This window comes from Blennius ocellaris, assembly GCF_963422515.1.
Source record: "Blennius ocellaris genome assembly, chromosome: 10".
NCBI lineage: Eukaryota > Metazoa > Chordata > Actinopteri > Blenniiformes > Blenniidae > Blennius > Blennius ocellaris.
Genome location: NC_137659.1, coordinates 16,079,537 through 16,100,808, shown reverse-complemented (window position 1 = coordinate 16,100,808; position 21,272 = coordinate 16,079,537). Strand labels below are relative to the sequence as shown.

Here is a 21,272-nt window from a genome sequence, read left to right as displayed (position 1 = left end):
GAACCTCTATGCGAGTAGAAAATGCTTCACAAACCATCATGAGGCTGTAAATCAGTGTACTGCCCTTTGACAGCATCCAGATTCATTTTAGGAGGTAGAGATTGGGATACATCTCGACGACTCGAGTGGATCACATCTCAAATGTTGACATTTCCCCAAGAAGCATCATGCAAAGAGTGACATTTTACTATTTGATATTTCAGATAAAGAATGTGGTTGTGAATCATTCATTTAGAGCACTGAGATTAAAGTAAAAGTCTTGTACAATAGAATATTGAGTATTCCGAGTTATTCTTTTCCAACCTTATGAAGAACTGGGTGTGACAACAGTCCCGTGTGAGTCCAGAGTTTTGTAATAAGACTTTGAGATATTTATCTATTCAGTAGCTTCAGCACTTCTCATGCATGAAATAATATTTTATGAAACAACATAATTGCAACAGCGAGGATCAATAAGAACTACAACTGCATATCTTATCATGATCTCAGACTTTTAAATTAGCAGGCATGATGAGAACAAACTAAAGCAATGTGCAAAGAGTGCTTAAGCTTTATGAACAGCCCAAGGTCTCTGCTGAATGCATTTCATTAACAAAAGTGTACCAAGCCTCAGGGAAGTTCTCTATATTGTATGTGAGCAAACCGCGGGAGTAAAAAGTTGTGTCAAGCCGTGAAATGTAATTTATAAGCATCTTAAGTTACACAAGCAGTTTGTCAAAACGTCTCTCAGGCTCAAGGTCCAACTTCAAGCTTTCAATGCATCTTTCAACTATATTACATTTCTTTTTTCCATCATGGAGTTCAGTTGTCATGGACATTGGTACTGCTGAAATGTCAGATCAGAAGCTGTTCTGATTTCATTCATGTCATATTCTTTGCTATTCTATTCTATCTTTGGGTCAATCCATCTATTAACAAGTGTAGAAAAGCCAGTGAACTTCTTGTTTCCTTCTAAATTATGATAATGCAAAGAAATACTATAGTAAAAATAACTTTGTGCTGATAACTGGTTAATGATTTTTTTTTTGTATGACTCATGCTTACACCACATCGTCAATCGATTTTAGAAACATGTGGAACACTGTGCTTGAATATATCGACGGTATACAGAATAAAACTGCAAGTGACAGTATTTGTTTATTTAACACCAAATAAGTCATTTAGCAGTGTACTTTATTGCAACTAACACAATGTACTATAGGACAGTGACAATGCCTAATGCAATCTTTTTTGATCAGATTTAGAATGACTTTAAATTAATGAAGTATTAAAAACACATACCTCAACAAAGTTTTAGGGTTAGAACCTTTGCGTTACACATACTGAGTGCCCGATAAAGGTTTAATGTATAAACAGCAAAGAATTATGTGTGGAAGAATATAAAATGCAAGAAAAATACTTTAAAGAAATAAAAAATATGGATACACTTATTTTTCATGAATGTCAGTATTCTGAGCACCTCAACATTCATTGCATGTAGCACTTTTACATACCCCACTTTCCTGAGTGGTTAAGATTTAAAAGAAGAAAAAAAAGGTTGTTCTTTGTATTATATTAAGTGGTCATCTTATTTTTAGGTACTCTTTCCATCTCTATTTCAATTTATCCCGGGGAGGATTCAGCTGAGTAGTACACACAGCCATAAATTATTCAGCTATAGTAAACAGAGGGGAGGAAAAAAAAAACATGTCCAATGAAAGAAATACATGAAAACAAGTGTATGATATATTAAGTCAGCCCGACAGCAGCACTCTGGCCCCACTACAAAAGCTATGTGACGCTGTGGAAGTCCTATCATCTTAATTTCCCTGTGGATTACCAGAGGTGCAGAAAATTCTCCACGCTGACTATCCTGAAGCTTTGTAACAGAAAGTTGATCATTTGAGGAGTGATTTGATACCCAACGCCGTTGTTTACCCTCACACAATTAGTCATCCATGTATTCCACACAGCACTACCATAATTAACAGCTTAATCAGGCGTTGAGTTGATGTGAAATGAGATGGCATCAGAAACTTCCCTTCAGCACAATATTTTTACATCCGTCGAGCTTGTTAGCTCCAGATTTTGGGGCATGGGTTGGAAGCAAAGGTTTATGAGCTCTGAATTTGACGTGTTGTCATGAAAAAAACAAGCACGCTGAGGAGCACACGTTCCTGTGAGCATTAATGCTTACGCGGCAGAAAAATCTCACAAATGCTGGGATATTGATGGGATAAAGTCTTTGAACTTTCTTGAATCATCTTGAGCAAGACAATTCAAATGATGATTTTATTCATCGCACATTCAAGTATGTATATGTCACCTCAAATGCTCAAAACGCACAGCTGTCCTTCAAAAGTTCATTTGACATGGATGAGAATATGATGAAAGCTTTTCTTGCACCCAGGAATGCATCACTTAGACATCCAACACATGTTGCTGTCCAAATATGATTGGAGCATTGTGTATGCTATTTGATAATTAGACCCAAAGGAAAGTGTGGTTAGAGCGGTATGTTTGCCAACAAAACATCGACATTTATTTTTTTTAAATCTACTTTTCCCACTTATCACTTAACCAAAAATACAACAACTAACAACAGCAGCCTACTTCCTCTCTGCAATACTACCTCCGTAGGGCATACTAAATCCCCTGACAGCATTCAAAACCGCATACACAACAAACCCACTTATTTCCTGAAATCATGTTTAGGAGAAGAAGAAATTCTAGGGTGCAGTGAAAAGACAAGCCCACAAAGAAGGAACCTGCTTTTTCTTCTTGTAAAGGCTATAGTGTACAGCCAATACCTGGCTCGTACGCTCCAATGTAATCCTCTCTTTCTGCTAAATGCCACAAGGAATAAGCAGCGCTGACCTTGGGAGACGTGGGGGCCGGATTTGAGGGTGTCTTTTTAAAAGCCAGGGTGTGTAATTGAGTAGAGCAGCGGGACGGCCAGCTTTGATGGTGTTCGTGCAAGCACAAGTGAGAGCGTGTGTGTGTGTGTGTGAGAGAGAGAGAGAGAGAGAGAGAGCGAGAGAGAGAGAGAGAACAGAACGAATAACAGCAAGCAGAGAATCAGGGACACACACAGATGTATACAAACAGAAATGTGAGAGCATGCAGGCTGCTAATACATGTACTGTATATGTACACAAATAGACTCATTTTAAGGTTGTGAATAAAGTATGCGTGCAGAGACATCAGCAGAACCCAAACAGGCAACAGCCGGGAGGTTCTGATAGATGAGTGAGGCTTCAAAGCAGCCACTGGTACTATGAGGCGCCTCATCATACAGACAGATGAGAATGAGTCCAGCTTTCGTCCAAGAAGCCCTCCAGTCCTGAGTGCAGCTCAGTCCCAAACACTAACTTTGATTGGGGTTCAACTCGACCAGGACTTCATTAGTTCAATTTTGGCATTAAAGCCAGTGCTCTGTTGGACAAGAACCCTTCATTGTAAGCTCATCCAATTCCTCAAAGTGATTTTCTTGCACTCTGCTATGGTAATGTTTATTTCCCCGGCCTCACAGTTCAGCTCAGTTGCTAATGCAGCATGCAAAATGTATATAGACTGTTTCTCTATGTTACTGTTAGAAGTAAATATGACTGAATTAGTTACGGGATGCCAGAGTAATTCGTTTTAAAAAGGGGTGTAATTTTTGAAACATTTTAATTATAACTTACACAACTATTAGTCTTGACAAGCAGTGTGGGGGTAAAGTTTGTGGTGCCCACAGTTGATCTGACAGTCATGTCACCTCGAAATTACACCATGTTACAAAATGTTTTGAAGGAAACATAATGTTCTACCAACCTAATGGGGAGCACATCGGGTGGGTCGGAGTGCAACGATGTATCACTAATGTCTTCAACGTATAATATTCACACAAAATATGAGGCCTGCAGTGCTATATTACTATTATTCCCCTGAGACCCATCAGCACCAATGCAAAAAGGGTTTTCCTAGATTAATCATGCTTGAGTGACGTTATTCTAAAAGCAAGTCAATGTTTCCCAAAGCAGTTGTCATCTGTCATTGAGTGCAGGATGACACATGTGTTGGCTGAACAAATCAAATTCAACTTGACTTATTATTCAGCTGGACAGTCTGTGAGAATGAAAGTTAAACACAGACTAAACTTTGAATGTGAAACTGTTGTAAGAATTATGTGTTTCTTATGTCCTCCATCCACCAAACTCCAATTTTATGTGACACCAATGTAGTTCTTTAAAAAAAAGTGACTATCTTTTCTTTCTTTTTCAAAAACCTTGCTCTTGAAGTTCATGTTGCACAGTGATATAATTGAAAAATTAAAAAAAATATAGGCCTGTGGGTGTATAATTTGAAGAAGATATCGGCGTAACAGCCAGCTGAATGGATAGCTGATCTATATTCTTCACACGATTGATAAAAAAAATAAATAAATCTGTTGCATCTGAAATCACTCAGCAAATAAGCTTTTAAATGCACTCCTTGAAATAAACATGGACATGTGGCATACTTGAAAATCCCATAGTGGAAAGTAAAATAGTTTTGATAACCTGTAAAATACAGTCTGCAAAAATAAAACAAAATCATCCCAATCCTCTGCCTCAGCAGTGATCCCTTTACACTGTGTACATTACACACTGTCCTCAGTGGAAGTTGCTGTATTTGTGCATATAGTTGCTAACTAATTTTATTTGGTAGTAATTTTCACAACTTCAAATTCCCTAAATATTTTCAAACGAGACCACACTGTCGTGTAGTGGTTAGTACTACAGCTCAGAAAACGCAGTGGGATATTTTCATCAAATCCATGTCATTTGGCTTTACAGAATAATCACTATATCTAATTTACCCATTTATACACAAGTTCCAATGACACTGTGATTTAAATAGTATGTTATGTTTCTTTTCTGTTTCTAAAGAGCAAAATTGAGGGGTGTCCTCTGAAAGCTATATTACAATGTCAGCTCTTTCCTCTTTAATTGGAAGAAAGTCCACGATTTAATTGGAGGAGATGGCGCTTGCTGAGACGAGAAATGACAGAAAGGACAGCGTTAAGTAAAGGATTACGAGAGCACTGACCATCAAGGTCGCTTGATTATCTTGATAGTTGAACAGGCTTGTCCTTTTAGAAGTAATACTGGACACAACTGCCATTTTTTTTTTTTTCTCTCTTTTGGTAATAGAACAACATTGGCCTCAAACACACATCAGTTTGTGCTGCAAATTAATATTTGTTTTTTTTATTATTATTAACTGGACCATGAGTACAAGGTCTAATTTATTTAACTCATCACAAATAGAAATGAAAAGCTGAAGAAGGGTTAACATTTTCCCTCTGCACTAAAAGAACTTTGTGATCAAAAACAGGCACATTATGCTAAATGTTATCAAAAAGCTATTAGAAAGCCAATTAGGTCGGCCCACATCACAGCCCTGTCAGATTATATGATGTAATCTGACAGAACGTCTGCAGTTAGAAATAGTGGCTGATCTATCATTACCGAGGCAAGTTAAATCCATGACTGAATGTTTGATGAAGTACTTTGCGGCCCCGCAGGAGTCTCTGCTGCTGTAAAAATCCTGACAGGACCTGCAGGTCAAGAAGGTCTAAGAGCGCCTCAGCCTCTTGGTGCAAAACAAACACAGTGTTTACCCAGGGTTTGTTTTTTCTTAGCTCACCCGCATAATGAGAACTAGAAAGTGAATGCAAGCAAAACAAAGTTCCTAAAAGTAGATTCTGCCACCATGCAGTGACTGACCGCTTACTTGATAATGTGTTTTAATGATGCCCCTCAAATCTGGCAACTCAAGAAATGTGCAGAATGGACACGTGTTTATGAAGCATTCGGTTTATGCTACTGTTCTTCTGCTGACCCTGTTTCCCCGACAGACATGCTCTCCCTTTGGGTGTCAGCATGAGCCGCTGAGTCACTTACTCTGGGTGAAGCGTGGTGGGTTGTCATTGACATCAGTCAGCCTGACTGTGACGGTGGTGGTCCCAGACAATCCCCCCAAGTGTCCCCCCATGTCTTTGGCCTGAAGCAGCACCAGGTACTGGTCCTGGGTCTCCCTGTCCATGTCGGGCACAGCTGTGCGTAGAATACCTAAAAAAAAAAACGACACAGAGACATCAGACTGGCCACAGGCACTTACCGGAAGCAGATTTTGAACAAAAAAGAACATAGAATGACCATAAAATATGGCCGTATCATTAACAAGCAGTAAATTCTTTGGCTTCCCAAAATGCACTTTCTGGCCCACAATCTGTTTTGGAACAAAAGCTTTCTGCACGCTGGGATCTCATCCAGCTCTATTCACAATCTAACAACCAAGAATCTTGTAAAAGCACAAGAGTATCATCCCATCTTTTGTATCACGATACCGAGCCTCTTTATCAGACAGCCGTATGCAGCACTTTCTAATAAGGCAGAAATTAAGCGTTTACAAGCTGTGGATAATGAATGGATTTGTTACCTATCATCTGTTTAGTTCTGATCATCAGAAGCATGTCATTAAATTAACAACATATGTTACATTATACTTGATGGATTATTGTATTATAATAGGAAGAAGTCCAAACAACCAACACCACTGAGCTGAACTAAGTATCCAATATTTAAATATAAAAACATTCTAATTGACACCGTGACCTTTGATTAAAGACTTATTAACATTCATAATAGCAGATCTAAATGCCCATTATGTGCTGCAAAGGTCGCAACCCTTCATAAAGGACTTCACCACAACTGCAGTAACACAAGTTAGTAAGTCATTAATAAAAGGTCGTGGGGTGTCTGTATTTTCAGTTAGCCTGCAGCCATCAGCTCTGAAAAGTTTTTGGTCACATGCTAAAAAGCACTTTACCATTTCGTTAGTCCTTTGGAGTTGACTTAAAAGCAATACATCAATGTATCAGAAAGCCAGATGAATTTAGATGGAATTGCAAATTTCGAATTAATTGGTAACCATATTTTCATAAAACATATACAAAAGTGACATTATATTAGTATACGAAGTAATTTCTAGTTTGCATGTTATTTCATGCACCAACATGCAGTCTGGTGCTTAGGTTAATTTGTTTGTTTTCTGTTGTTTTAAGTAGCAGTGAGTAGGGGGGAAATTAATTCAAATTTTAAATATCAAATTTTATCATACACAATGATTTTTATGGCTGAATTTGATGAAGGTGGTGGTTTAGGGGTCATATGCATTGCATCCAACACTTGTTCCACATGCTGTTCTGTTACAATCTTATTATTAAATTAAAGTATTCATTTTCCTCACAATTCTACACACCATGACAATGTGAAAAGTTTTTCTGAAATGTTTGCAAATTGATTAAAAGTTCAAATCTTTTCCAAGCTTTCCAAAGGATGTTTCAACTGTAAGTCTATTACTACATAATTATGAGATCATGCAAACAATTTCCATGAAAACAGAATGCAATTAATGTCATTTTTGAGATGTAATGTTACCATTAAATTGAAAAAAAGGTGAAAGCAATTTACTATATTCTACTATAAATGAAATCTGAGTTTATGACTAGAATATGTTAATGCAACCTCATTTAATTTGTAATTTCCACACGATTCTCACTTTGGACTTGAGGTTGTAATAACTTCTGACTCCTCTGTCCATATTCACTATAAAAATGCAATTGGCTTTTTTTTTTTTTTTATGTGAACTTATGTTGACATTACCCTCCACTGTAAGCTTCACCCGTGTTGTTCGCATTCCTTTGATTATCAAGCATAACAAGCAGTTTCTCTGTTGAAAACTCAGCATTCAAGTTCCCCTAATTAAGCTGCTTTTCGTCTAATTGACAGATAAAGTTTGTCTCAGAGCTCTTTGGCATTTTAGAAGCCCTTTTCGAAACCTATTGGACAAAATCGAAATCCACTGTCACTTGGCTGGAGACACGGCTGCTTTCCCTGACAATTTGACAGCTTTTCTGACATTTCTGGAAACACTCAGTTTCCATTTGACAGCGACAATATATAACTTAATGTCCCGTTGAATGGGCGTACAAGCACACACACACACACACACACACACACACACACACACACACACACACACACACACACACACACACACACACACACACACACACACACACACACACACACACACACCCAATACATAACCACAGATATGTGAAGAAGCTCATATGGAAAAGATAAATCACCACACAGTGGCAGCTCGACATGATGACAGAGCGTAAAATCTCGATCTGTGTCTCACGCTCTTTAACAGCACACCAAGACGCGCCACTTACACACATTCAACATCGATCACCTCCTCTGTGTAAATGACCTCATTCTGCTACATATGATTGCATGTTGCACATGGAGTGCTGGCTGCTTTCGCCCAACATCGGCCAAAAACACCAGCCTGGATGACTTGGCAGCCCAAGGTGAATCACATTCTATGCGGGCTGTTTTGAATGCAAATGAACAAGAAGAAATATGTCTGGTTTCTGAGCAGAATTTATAAACAAACAAACTGAATATATGAGCAAACGCACTCGCCTCAGAGTGCACATTTTGAATAAAACCTTTGGTGATGAAGCCAACGAGAAACATGGTGATTGAAAAAGGGAGATAGAGAGCAGAGTGAAGAGGGGAGAAGAGAGACAACATGTTCAGAATACTAAAGCTGGTCTAATAGCACAGTGTCACGGCTAATACACACTGTGCAGAATTAAGCTTATATTCGCCAATTAGCATTTCAAAAAAGCGCCAGCAACTCTCTTTGGTTATTGCAGAGGTCCCCACATGTCAAGGCAATCAATTACCAAACATTGACATGCAATGAGCAAACCGCCAGTGTCGGCCACCTGTGACCCATGTGGGCAAAATGAACGGGTATACAAGCATGCGCCCACTTCTGCACACACAAACACAAAATTAAATTAAAAACAACAACACTTCAGACGCCTCATCGTGAGCCAAGTATTAAGTGTCTCTTTGCGCCCTGTCAATCATAACAGCATCTGAGGCTTCAGACAGCTCAAACTGTTTCTGAGGCAACAGATTCCCCTCCAAGGTATGGTGCTAAAAAAGTAATCATCATAAAGTAAAATTAATAAATAAATCAAGAGCGCTCCACCCTCACCTCTTGCTCAATAACAAAACTTTTTGCCCTAAGGTGACAAGTGTGACAAAAAGTTACAGCAAGAGTGCACGTGGGAGACAGGTAGAGTTTTTTTTTTTTTTGTATTTGGTCCTGCATTGTAGTTCTCAAACCTTTGCTGACGTCTGTCTTTAAACATGTCTTGTTGCTGGTGCTTCATCCTGAAATAATATTAAGAGGCTGATGCTGTGCTTTGTTCAGCACATGCAAACCCTGGCAGCATGAATACATTTCTGCCAACTCACACTGGGGTGAACCAGACGTGGGCATTCATGGGGGAGACGAATATATGTGTGTGTGTGGGTGTGTGACTTTGAGGAAGCACAAGAGGGAAAAGTGAAGAAGGAAAGATGGATGACTAAGTGTGACAAGAGAATGGGGGATTCACAAGGGGTGGGGATGGGGGGGTGCCTGTGTGTGTGTGTGTGTGTGTGTGTGTGTGTGTGTGTGTGTGTGTGTGTGTGTGTGTGTGTGTGTGTGTGTGTGTGTGTGTGTGTGTGTGTGTGTGTGTGTGTGTGTGTGTGTGTGTGTGTGTGTGTGTGTGTGTTGTGTGTGTGTGTGTGTATGCATGCGTGTGTGTGTGAAAGCGAGAGACGTGTCTCTTTATTTGTGCATGCCGCTCCAGATATTCTCCGATGTTTGAACTCGACCTGTTGGCACACTCATATTCTAATATATCCGTATGCAGGTGTGCTTCTGGTGCCAATCGATCTGTGTGTGTGTGTGCGTGCGCGTGTATGCATGCGTGCGTGTTGTCTGAAGGACCGAATTCACTTGTTTGCTCTTCAACATCTTGAGTATATTTGTTTTTCTGCAGTGTTTGTATGTTTGCTTTCCGACATCTGCGCATCTTTTACAATTCTCTACCCATGTGAGTTGTGATTGTAGTGTGTACACAAACACAAACACACACACACACACACACACACACACACACACACACACACACACACACACACACACACACACACACACACACACACACACACACACACACACACACACACACACACACACACACACACAGACACAGACACACAAACAGATATATAACACACTCACCTGTCTGGGGATCGACAGAGAAGTACTGCTGGCCCTGCACCAGTGTGTACACTAGCTTGGCACTGTTCCCATACGTCGGGTCATCAGCATCTGTTGCTGTCACCTGGATTATAGATGTGCCTGCAAGGGGGACAGACAGGAGGGAGAGGAAAGTGAGGAAGAGAGCAGTGATATGGTCGGAAAAACTGAAAAAGAAAGACGGAAGACGGAAAGGAATTAAGCGAGGGAGGAATAAAAAGAGAAAGACAAGGCAGGGCTGGAGCTAAGTGGACAGACTACAGCAGTACTTTAAGAAAGCTTTATATCAAGACAACCTCCACTCCGCTCTCCCTCGCCTTCTTTTTCAATCTCTTTTCAACAGCAGTGTGACAAATATTTTACCCCCCCACCCCCACCCCGATTCTCTCTGTCTCACTTCATTTCTCTTCATCTCCGTCTCCAATTCCCATTTGCTCCCTCTCTCAATCGGACCGTCTGTCTCGTCAACAGGATTCCCTCTCACTCCCTTAAATCTTCTTTCTACGGCTCACGGAGTGTCAGCTTGGCAGGAAATTTTATTGAAATTGCTGGCAAAAATAAGAATATATGAATAGAGGAACAGCTGCAAACACATTTCATGTGTTTGTGTATTTCTGTAAGTCTATATTTATACTGAAGTGCAGCAGAAATGACTTTTCCCAATGGGAGCAGAGTCAGACAAGATAGGGAAGAGAAGGGTATTTGTGGGAGCAGCTACATTATTTCTGATCAGAGCCATGACAGAGTCACTATGGGGAAAATGAGTGTAGATAAGTGTGCACGGGCATGTGTGTGTGCAGTGAGAGGGCAGGACGAGGGACGGGGGATCAGTTGATTACTGATCCATTACAGGTAGTTAAGAATCAGAGGGGTTATCGACAGATGGTAGATGTAAAGTCTGAAAAGGCTCCACCAACAGACTGCCACAAGAGACGAGAGAGAGAGAGAGAGAGCGAGAGTGAGAGAGAGAGCGAGAGCGAGAGAGAGCCAGAGCGAGAGAGAGCGAGCACTTTGTGTGTATATGTGTGTGCGTGGAAGAGAGAACACCACAAAATGGGTTTTCAGTCAGTTCACGATGGAGAAATATTAAAGGATAAATGCCATGAATACTCAGGTCTAGTATAAAGATTTTCTTCATGCGATGGAAAGTACTGGTGAAGTATTTCCATGACCTTTGAGACCCGATCGATCGGAATGCAGTGTAAAACCTACAGAAGTGTGAAGTCAGATAATGTGCTAATGATATGATTCACTGTTCATTATATACATTTCATAATATATTATATGCTCCCAATCGGAAAGGTTGCAGGTTTGATTCCCACGTTTGCCATCCCTGCCTGCCTGTATGCCCATGTGTCCATGGGTTCGACACTGAACCCCAAACTGCTCCCATTGGACGGACAGTGCCTTGCAAGGCTGCAGCCTCTAATGGTGTGTGTGAATGGGTGAATGTGATGAATCATGTAAAGCGCTTTGGGGTTGATCTCAGCAAAAAGACGCCATATAAGTGAAGTCCATTTACCATATAGTGTGTATTATATAGGTATACATTGTGTACAGATGTATACACTGTGCATTTATTAACTGTATCCTTTTTATAGATTTAATTTCCATATATATTTTCAAACGTGACATGTTTTTGGGAGTGTATACTAACATTTACTGTTAATGTTAATCTGGTTACTAACCTGCTTGTTTTTCTGTCTTTTTGGTGTTATATGTGGTATTATTGTATCGTTGCTGAAGACTTAATTTTCCCTTGGGATTAATAAAGCATCTATCTATCTATCTATCTATCTATCTATCTATCTATCTATCTATCTATCTATCTATCTATCTATCTATCTATCTATCTATGCATGCACAATAACCATTGAATAAAAAGTGAAGTGTGAGATATATTTTCTCCATCCAAAATTGAAAAACAATGTGACAATTAAACAAACTTGAATGTTATTTAGTCTTTAACAAATTTATGAAAAAAGCAGTGATTCAGAAAATGTCTGATCACACAAACTTAAAATCATTTGACAAAACCATCTTTGATAACAATACATAATTAGTATTAAGGCAGTAATGTATTAATGCTTTGGAGTAACAGAGCATCGTTAATAATATCAATTAAAGATTCAGGATGAGTTAAACATGATGATGTTGAGTATTGCTATAATGACATGATTTGCGTGAATACAGATATTGATGCTGTTAAAAACAAGCCAAAATATTATTTTATCTGATAATTTACATAAATATTCAACTGCAATGTGACTATAACACAGACACACACACACACACACACACACACACACACACACACACACACACACACACTAATACGTACAGTAAGTTATGAGACAGATGCATAGACTGAAATGCTTTTTGTTTTGACAGAACAGAAAAAAAGAATCAGTCCTAAGTATCACCCGGTTTGACTCTGAGGCTGATGCAACAAGTGCAAAACAGATTCAGACCTATTGGTATGCATCCTGCCAACCGTGCTATACAGCCAGTCACACTCCACAAGGATCAAATATTCACACTGCCACGCACCCGGCTGGAACGCATGTTCTAGCTATAAGACATCTGTCCCCCGGGGAATAAGAAAAGGAATTGTTCCCTAGTTTTTATATATATATCTGTATATGAGATATCAGTTTTTAATATTTATGCTCAAGGTTAAACTTTGAATGTGAGTCATTCTTCCAGAATACTGATACACATCTGGCAAGATGTTTATACCCAGTCGAGTGAAACCAACACAAAACCCTTGTAGACACACCTTTCAAGCTGGGGATCTGGCTTGGCTCCATCACATCTCGCATCAGCATCTCATTACCCTGCCACCACCCACTCACCTCCCGATCCACCACATCCCAACCACACTTTTAAATGGCTCTTGTCACGAGCCTTTGATAGGATCCTCGACACAGCACTATCTCCCTCGGTCACACGTGCTGCAAAAAGCGTCTTGGTAAATATTGAATAGTCAAGTAAATATTGAATTCATGATTGACTGAACAACTCAATCTGAAGATTGTGCTGCTGTGAGAAGCAGACGCTCATAAGGAAGCTGATAGGATTACTAAATAGTGCTCGTCTCCATCACCCTCCCTCCTCGGGCCCTGGCCCGGCAGGCTGCTGGCAGGGTCATTATTCTAATCTGAATTACACAATTCTTCGCAAGAGGGACCTTGATGTTTGGGAAAAACCTTTAAGTGGCAGATGGTGAGGGCCTTCAGCCAACTTTGCTGGACTTTCTACACTAACCAGTTTAGGGATGAATTATTTTAAATAATACCCACTTTTCTGGCAAATTCAAAAGTTTTCCTGAAAGCAATTCAGCTTTGCTTTAAAAGGCAGGAGTGCTTCCTAATAGTGGAACCCATTTTCAAGAGGCTAAGCAGAGTTTAAATGATGATTAGAGTACTTTTTTGTACATACAAGCTGTTTCCCCACAGGCTCTCTGAAGTCATGCGTTGAATTGCAATCCCAGGTAGTTATTGTCACTCCAACATCTCAATGCAACATGAGTCCAAAACTCCACATATCTCTGCAATGAAGTATTCATTTAAAGCTTTTGTATCACACTTTTTGTATTCCACCATCACAGGAATATCAAGGTTGAAGTGTAAATCAACTAATGTTAAAGTTGAGGAATAACTAAAGACCTTTTCAATTGTGTCGATCTTCATTGTATTTTAGAGGAAAGCATATTCCCAAACCCAAAATAATAGTTTGACATAGAGTCTCCAGTTTACTACAAATGGTGGTGTTTCTCTCAGCTAAGGTACCTGGAATCACATTGGATTTAAAAGCCATTTGCTCTGAAAACCTGCCTTTATTGTATACCATGACTCTCTGAATCTATTCATTTTGAATAATCCACCATTTCTGCCAGAGTAACAGCATTTCACGTTTCCCTGCTTCACAACCAGAGGGGCTTTGTTTTCCTTAAACGATGCAGAATAGAAAAAAATATATAAAAAAAACAGGTCGTGAGCCCAAGTGGGTGTGACCAACTAATTCTTGCCATATTGGAAAGAGACTGCAGCAGGGTGTATTCATAATGAGAAGGCAGCATAGATTATTCACAGTTGGAGCGGAGACAGGTTGTGGTTATGGCCAGTAACATCAGCTCCTCATCCCATTATAAAGTGGATGTTGGTTTCCAAATGAGTTGAGAGCAGAGTCCAGGTTTCCATAAAACTGAATCCCAAGGCAAGAATGCAGTATACACAACTCAAAAACTGAATAGAGAAATATTAGCAGCAGACTTTATCGCCTTTAAATGTACATATCATGCTAGTACTTTTCTGTGCATTCATTTTGTATGCTCAATTGAAAACACGTTCTGTAGTGTTGGTTATATCCAGAAAGTGCAGGCACATTAATACAATTAAGATGCAGCTGCAAAAGCTCAAATGAATACAATAATCTGCTTCATTCATTTACATGATGACATAACAGTGGAGCTTCACATAATAATAATAATAATAATAACAACAACAACAAGAGCAATATTATCATTATAATAGCCCACACTGTTTGACCTGTGCATAATTACAGGCAGCACATCTTTTAAATTAGTGACTGCAAAGAGAAACCTATTCATTGTATCGTTCACGCTGCTATATGATGACTACAGGTATTTAATCAACAAAAAACGAAGGGTCTCATACATTCTGCAAACAGCTTTGGTGACAGTGTCATTAAAAATCAGCTATTAATCTAACTTATTACACATTCTGTCTGCGCCGCATTCAAAGTGTATACCCATTTGCATTCGATTTTGGGATTTTGGAGCAGTCTGTCTGCGGGCATGCGTGTGCGTGTGTGTGTGTGCGCGCGCGCAACAACTCCAGCCATGAAATTTTCTCTGTCTGGTGTGAGCAGCCGGAAACAGAGATGCAATTTCATGCCAAAAAGAGTAATAAAATTGAACAGCACCACCTGACCTGCCCAGTCGCAACAATAAATGACGTTGCACGATCATTAAAGCCCATATATGAAGCTATAAAGAATTCTTGGAAACTTGGATTACATTTTATATTTGGCATATTTTAGTTTAGGTTTATATAATTGTATGAAGCTATTTCAAAAATGTTTTAGCAGATTAAAGTCAGAGGGGGGTAAAGTAAGTGCCCCACATATGATGACATTATCCAGGACAAATGCCCTTTATAACATGCTGCTTTTAGCTTGTACCCGCACGGAGAGCCCTTTAGAAACTACATCTGAGTGTCACTATTGAGAAGGGCATCCAGGACTTTTGGTTTGGTGAGGACTGAAATTCAGAATAAAAGTGATCTGTTCTTGTTTTACACTGACTGACTGAGAATACGAGATAAATGAGAGTTTACGAATATGATCACTTGTCACAGATAAAGGGCTCACATTACTATTGAGCAATCGCTTGGAATATAAGATGGACAGAGCTTTATTATGACAGTAAACATCAAAGTGGAATGCCAGTCAGAGTGAATGTAAGTCTACTTGATTCTGCAGAAGAAATTACACTTTTTACAACCTAATCTTGAGTGTTAATATGACCTATTACAGATTTATTTATTGATCTGCAGCTCAAGTTTCAGGCAACTTGTGTTTTAACTAGCGGATAATTTAGTTTCACTGCAGCAATCGGTTGAAAATATATATCTAGACGTTGATGTGAATCTGGCTTGATTGGATGTAACTGGCAGGTCCCAAACCAAATGTTGCTTGCTCTTGATTGAAATACTGCTAAATCAGCTCTACCTCGCTCAAACCAATAAAACTCTATCATATGAAAAGACAACCTCCCTTTACTTTTGCAGAAAAAAACACTCTTCTCATGTTGAACCTCATCACATTTCATAAGATGTTTTCCAAGGCCTTCAAAGTTTTGAATTTTAAGCTGATTATATAAAATAATGTTTAATGTAGCCTAGGTTTATCAAGACACAGTTAAATGAATGTGAATGTGAGTGGTTTGATTTGATGACAGATGAAAAGTGAAAACAAGTTAAAAAAGTCTATGCAAATACAGTGACATCACAAGCAGATTTCTGCCTTTGCCGTGACCATAATGTGGTGGTAAGTGGCATGAATTAAAGCTGACAGCTTTGGAGAACAATCAATCAAAAATATTGTTTTTAACGGCTGCTGTAGGCTTTATAAAAGGTGTTTTGATTTGAGACCATGTGTTTAGTTTTGAATAAACACTGCCTCAGTCTGCATTGTTTTAGGAAAGAAAAAAACTATCTATTTCTTTTATTGCACGACATGTAAATTGGCCCAGGTTTTCCGCACCATACAATAAGCAATCTTCATTCTGATGAGGGCTAAAAACCCATTGTGTACAAAATGGTGATTTGGTTTAAATGCAATCCTCGCAGGCTTTAATGTTACAGCCATGCTGTGTTGTAAAGTGCCTGCATTGTTGCAGCTGTCACAGCCTCGTATGAAAGACGTCAACGGCCATGTTATTATGCTTGCTGTTTCAAATATTAGTTCATGTTCCCTCATTAGGTGATTTTCATAATAGGTGTTTATATTACAGTTAATCTGAAGTCAATTTCCAACAGGCAAGTTCATCATTGGCTTTAATTCACTGCTGATAATTGATGATTTGCATTTTTCAATACATCATGAGTGTAATAGAAATTTATATGCAGGCTGGATAATGCAGACTACCAATTTAAATATGTTGAACTTGCAGACAATTCACTCCACTGTGAAGGAAATGAAACGTACTGTCTCGCTGTGGTCAAGTAGGACATCCATCATCTTGTAGCTCGACAGCAGCGACCGTATCATACTTTATTCTGATTAAACAGTAAACCAATAAAAACAATATGGCCTTCTACAGCCTCGGTTTTTATACAGATTGCAGTTTAAATAGCCTGAGAGGTCAAGGTAAGGTCTTAACTCTGCTATTGAGGTAATTTATAATGTTTGAATGGTTTTAGTTCTCATTGCTCAATCATTGTGGAGGAAGGGCATGAATGATGAGATAAAGAAATACCTCTGACATGTTCCAAAGATTCAAGCCAAAAGAGCAACCGAACCTGTGCATAACCAGCCCTGAGATGGCATTATCTCCAGACCAGCTTTTCCAATACATACTGGAGGCCATCTTATCAGAGTACAATGACATTGCCTCCATGTTGCTAGATTAAAGATTCAACAAGTTGATTAGATTCAAAGAAGTTGCTGGATGAAAGTTTCAACATAAAAAAAATCTTTCTTTTTGAAAAATTTAACACATCTCTGCCGCTTGGACAGCAGATAGCAATATATTCAAGTGAAGACTGTGGGGAAAATGCATCAAATTGCATTGCTGTGGACTACTGAACAAGTCAGATCACAGTAAAAGTTCAGACAGTCAAGTTAAAGCACAACCCTGAAGAGTGTTCATTCAAGATAGAACATAACTGATCATTTGTGTTCGGTGGGGAAGACTTAAAATACACAATTTGTATTTGCACTATAGTAATATAATACTGATATACTGTATCACAAATTTATCATCAGCATGAGGCCAAGATTTGCCGTGTGCATATTGCAACTGAACTGTAATACGCAAGTGACTGATGTGTAATCAATTTTATGGTTTAATGCTTTCATGCTCCGCAAGTCAACATATTTGACTTATCAAATTATGACATTTCACGTCATTTCACATCATCATTTCACCATTACATCATACCTGATGGCAACCAAGATAAAGTTGGAAGCAAAAAAGCACCAAAATCAAAAAAGGCAATTACTAAAAACAACAAAGTCATTAAACTGCTGGACCTCTAACATACTGTTGGTTGGAAGTTTTGATTTAAACTATCTGGTTAAACTGGGTCTTAAACTTAAGTGTGTTTTTAATTATTGCAAGTCATATCACGATCACAATACTCAACAACCATATTGCAAATTAGCATGTTCAATGAATATATGTAGTTTGCATTATAGAAAAAATCTTCATAACAACGAAACTTGACTATATCCTAAAACTGTTAAAATATGCAATACTTTTAATGCATAACAGGTCTTTTGGTGCTGTAATTTCATATTATTAGTGCACCACAACAGTGACCCTAAAAATATATACTAGACAAAAAAAAAACTTGTTATTGCTTGAACATAAAGTTGTGATTACATTGTCTGTAATTATCATCGTCACAATTTCCTTCAGGTCTCAAACAAGAGGACCAAAATGCTTGCAATCATTTTGAATGAAACCTCAACAGCACTGACTGTGTACAAAAAAAAAGTCAGATGAACTCCTACAATGATACACTATCTTTACACTCTAACATCTAACACTTTTTTTTATTAAGAGTTTAAATTGATACATTTGGTAACAGTGGATTTATTAGCTGACTAGTTAAAAAGAAAGGACAGCTAGTGACGACAACGATTATTATTTTGACCATTTCAATGTCGATGTTTTTATCAGATGTTAATTATTTAATTATTTCTCTCACTGTCTCCTTCACCTTTTTGAGTCTGTGCATTACTTCTACCTGCCCCAAAATCAATATTCATCTTAACACACAGTACCTATGTTTGCCATTTCGGGCACGGTGGCGCTGTAGGGGCCCTCATCAAAAAGTGGTGGGTTGTCGTTGATGTCCTGCACCCGAATGATGAACTGTGAAGAGGGCTCCAGGGCTCGGTCCGTCTGCCTGTCGGTGGCAGTGGCGATGAGACGGTACTCGTCCTTCTCCTCGCGGTCCAGTGGCTTGGTGACGTGGATGTTCCCCGTTTTCTCGTCGATCACAAAGACCGAGCCTGCACCCTCGCCTCGCAGGACATACTTAGTGCGTCCATCATTCCTGTCCATATCAGTGTGGAGCTGCATGAGAGTTTAGAAAGTTGAGTAGAAAAAAAAAAAACACAAAAGAAAAAAGGAATAAATGGATATAAATAGTAATGAGAGGGTTGAAAGAAATGAGGATGGACAGGAATGTAAAGAGTGGGGGGGGAAAAGACAAGAGTGAACACCAGTTAAAAATCAAGTTTGTTTTCTTTCTGAGACAGGCAGCGAAGACAAAACGAACAGATTATCCCCCCCGCATGCCTCCAGGATATAATGAATTTAAAGCGAGGCAAGAAAAGAAATTCTCACAATACCTCCCTCTCTCTCACTGACACACATACACACCTTCCTGCCATTGACTACGTCTCATCTTTCTGTTTCTGCCATATGAGCAGTTATTAACCTGGATCTCCTTAATCTCAACGACATCCAAAACACACGCTCTCCTTCTCACACTTAAAGACTCCATTCAGTTCCCTAGCAGCTGTGGACAGCCAGAGCTTGCTAGTCTGTGCACATGCAGACCCACGGTTCTTTAATGAAAGCAGCAAATCAAAGCAATAACGAACAGTAGGCCAATCAATTATTCCTGAACTAATAGGTGTATATGAGCAGCAGTGGAGGGCTGCGTGGCAGTGGGACATGAAGTATCGATCACAGTCCTGTGTTGAGTTTTATTGGATCAGCGCCCGGCGGGATGGCGGAGCAGCAGCACGACCGGCGTCCTCTCATGCAGGGAGAGGTAATATCAGGGAAGGCTCCACACTGTCCTTCGTCCCCAACGAGAAAGACAAGCAAGCAGGATTCAGTGAGCACATCAAGATTCAATCTCATTACCCCCATACCTACGTGAATCGAATAGCAACTGTGACCAAGAAAAGAAAGAAAGAAAAAAAAAAGAGCACTAAATTAGGCATCAGTGTGACATTGTGACTTTAGATAGAGAGAAGAGAGTGGAGACTTGGCTTGGGAGAGGATGGGGGGGAGTGGGGGGGTGGGGGGTAGCTCAGGGAAGCATTGTTGCGTGGCAACAGCTAAGCACATTTGCTAAATGAAATGAGAATGGATACTGTGAATCGAAATGTTCATTTACTTTGAGCGTTGCCATTTTTCAAGGCGGGAAATGGCATAGATACGGCAGCTTCCTGGGGGGTAAACGATAAGCACGAATGTTGACAAGGTTGTTTATGGCAAAGAAAGCATTTATAAGTCCGGGCTGCCAGTTTAAAAAAAAAAAAAAAAAAAAAAACTCAAACTATTCGAGCAACACGGCACAAAGTCAAAAGTTAAACAACACTTCACCTTGAGAGGATCCCTTTATTTTAATGACAGTGCAAATTGGAAAATCTGAAAGCACTCTCGCTAGCATTAGAAGGGGCTGTGTGAGCAGTATGCACAAACTAGACACATACCCACCGTTGCTCTGAAGGCTTTCCACCGTACACCATGTAATATAAATGAAGGGGGTTCTCTTTGATCGGCTTTACTACAAACCAGGCTGCTGAGCTGCTTACAGTGGCCATGTGTTAAAGTGACTCCCCACTCAATTTCTCATAGCTTCAACTAAAGTGGAGTTTAAAGTAGCTATAAAGTCTTTGTGGCCTGCTCTGTCAGAGACAAAGGAGGCTGATTTGTACTTATGGCACCTAGAGCTACAGCAGAACCACCTTTGTCAGAGCTTAACTAACATAAAAAGATCAGCGGTGCACAATGAATACATACAATGCTTCATTTATACACAGGTATTTTCATTAAATGTAAATCCTTCTCCAATATTAGCCTACGCTGCCCTTGCAGTTACTTCTCTTTTTACATCTGCAACATGAGCGTCATCAAAAACGAGCAGTAATATAAAAAGGAGGAAAATGACTTAATGAAATAACTTCCCTGCCGCTTCTTACCAATAAGCTGTGTGCAGCCAGGGTCATATTCCAGGTAATATCATTCAATAAATTTTTTTTTTACATCTGAACTTCGAATGTGGTGTCATTTCAGTACAGGGTTGAATGACACAGTAAATCACCAAAATAAAAAGAAGAAACTACTCTAACTCCATAACAGTTTTCCGATGATTCTTCAAAGGGATTTCTAAAGTTGTTCAAGGTCATATGAGCTCTGCTTGCAGCAGCTACTACAGAAAAATGGCGCTTATTCACTCACAGATGACTTCCAGTGTTATATTAATGTTTATATAAGCATATACAAGTCAGAGGGCTTATAATTTTACCTTTATGGAACTTTTAATGAATGACTTGGTTATATCACTTAAGCGCAGGGAAATAAAATGCTT

At 39.2% G+C, this 21,272-nt stretch overlaps 1 protein-coding gene across 1 annotated transcript in view; it reads right to left on the bottom strand.

Annotated features, from left to right (window-relative positions):
* Positions 1 to 21,272, bottom strand: part of cdh24b (cadherin 24, type 2b) — a gene marked incomplete at its 3' end in the record, with an annotated part of 85,056 nt that overhangs the window by 47,318 nt on the left and 16,466 nt on the right. The window contains exons 2-4 of the mRNA XM_080503075.1: positions 18,724 to 19,018; positions 10,171 to 10,290; positions 5,910 to 6,077 (exon numbers count right to left, since the gene is read on the bottom strand). Of these exons, the coding sequence (XP_080359201.1) occupies positions 5,910 to 6,077; positions 10,171 to 10,290; positions 18,724 to 19,006 (571 nt within the window). The 5' untranslated portion in view covers positions 19,007 to 19,018. The remainder of the gene's footprint in view (positions 1 to 5,909; positions 6,078 to 10,170; positions 10,291 to 18,723; positions 19,019 to 21,272) is intronic.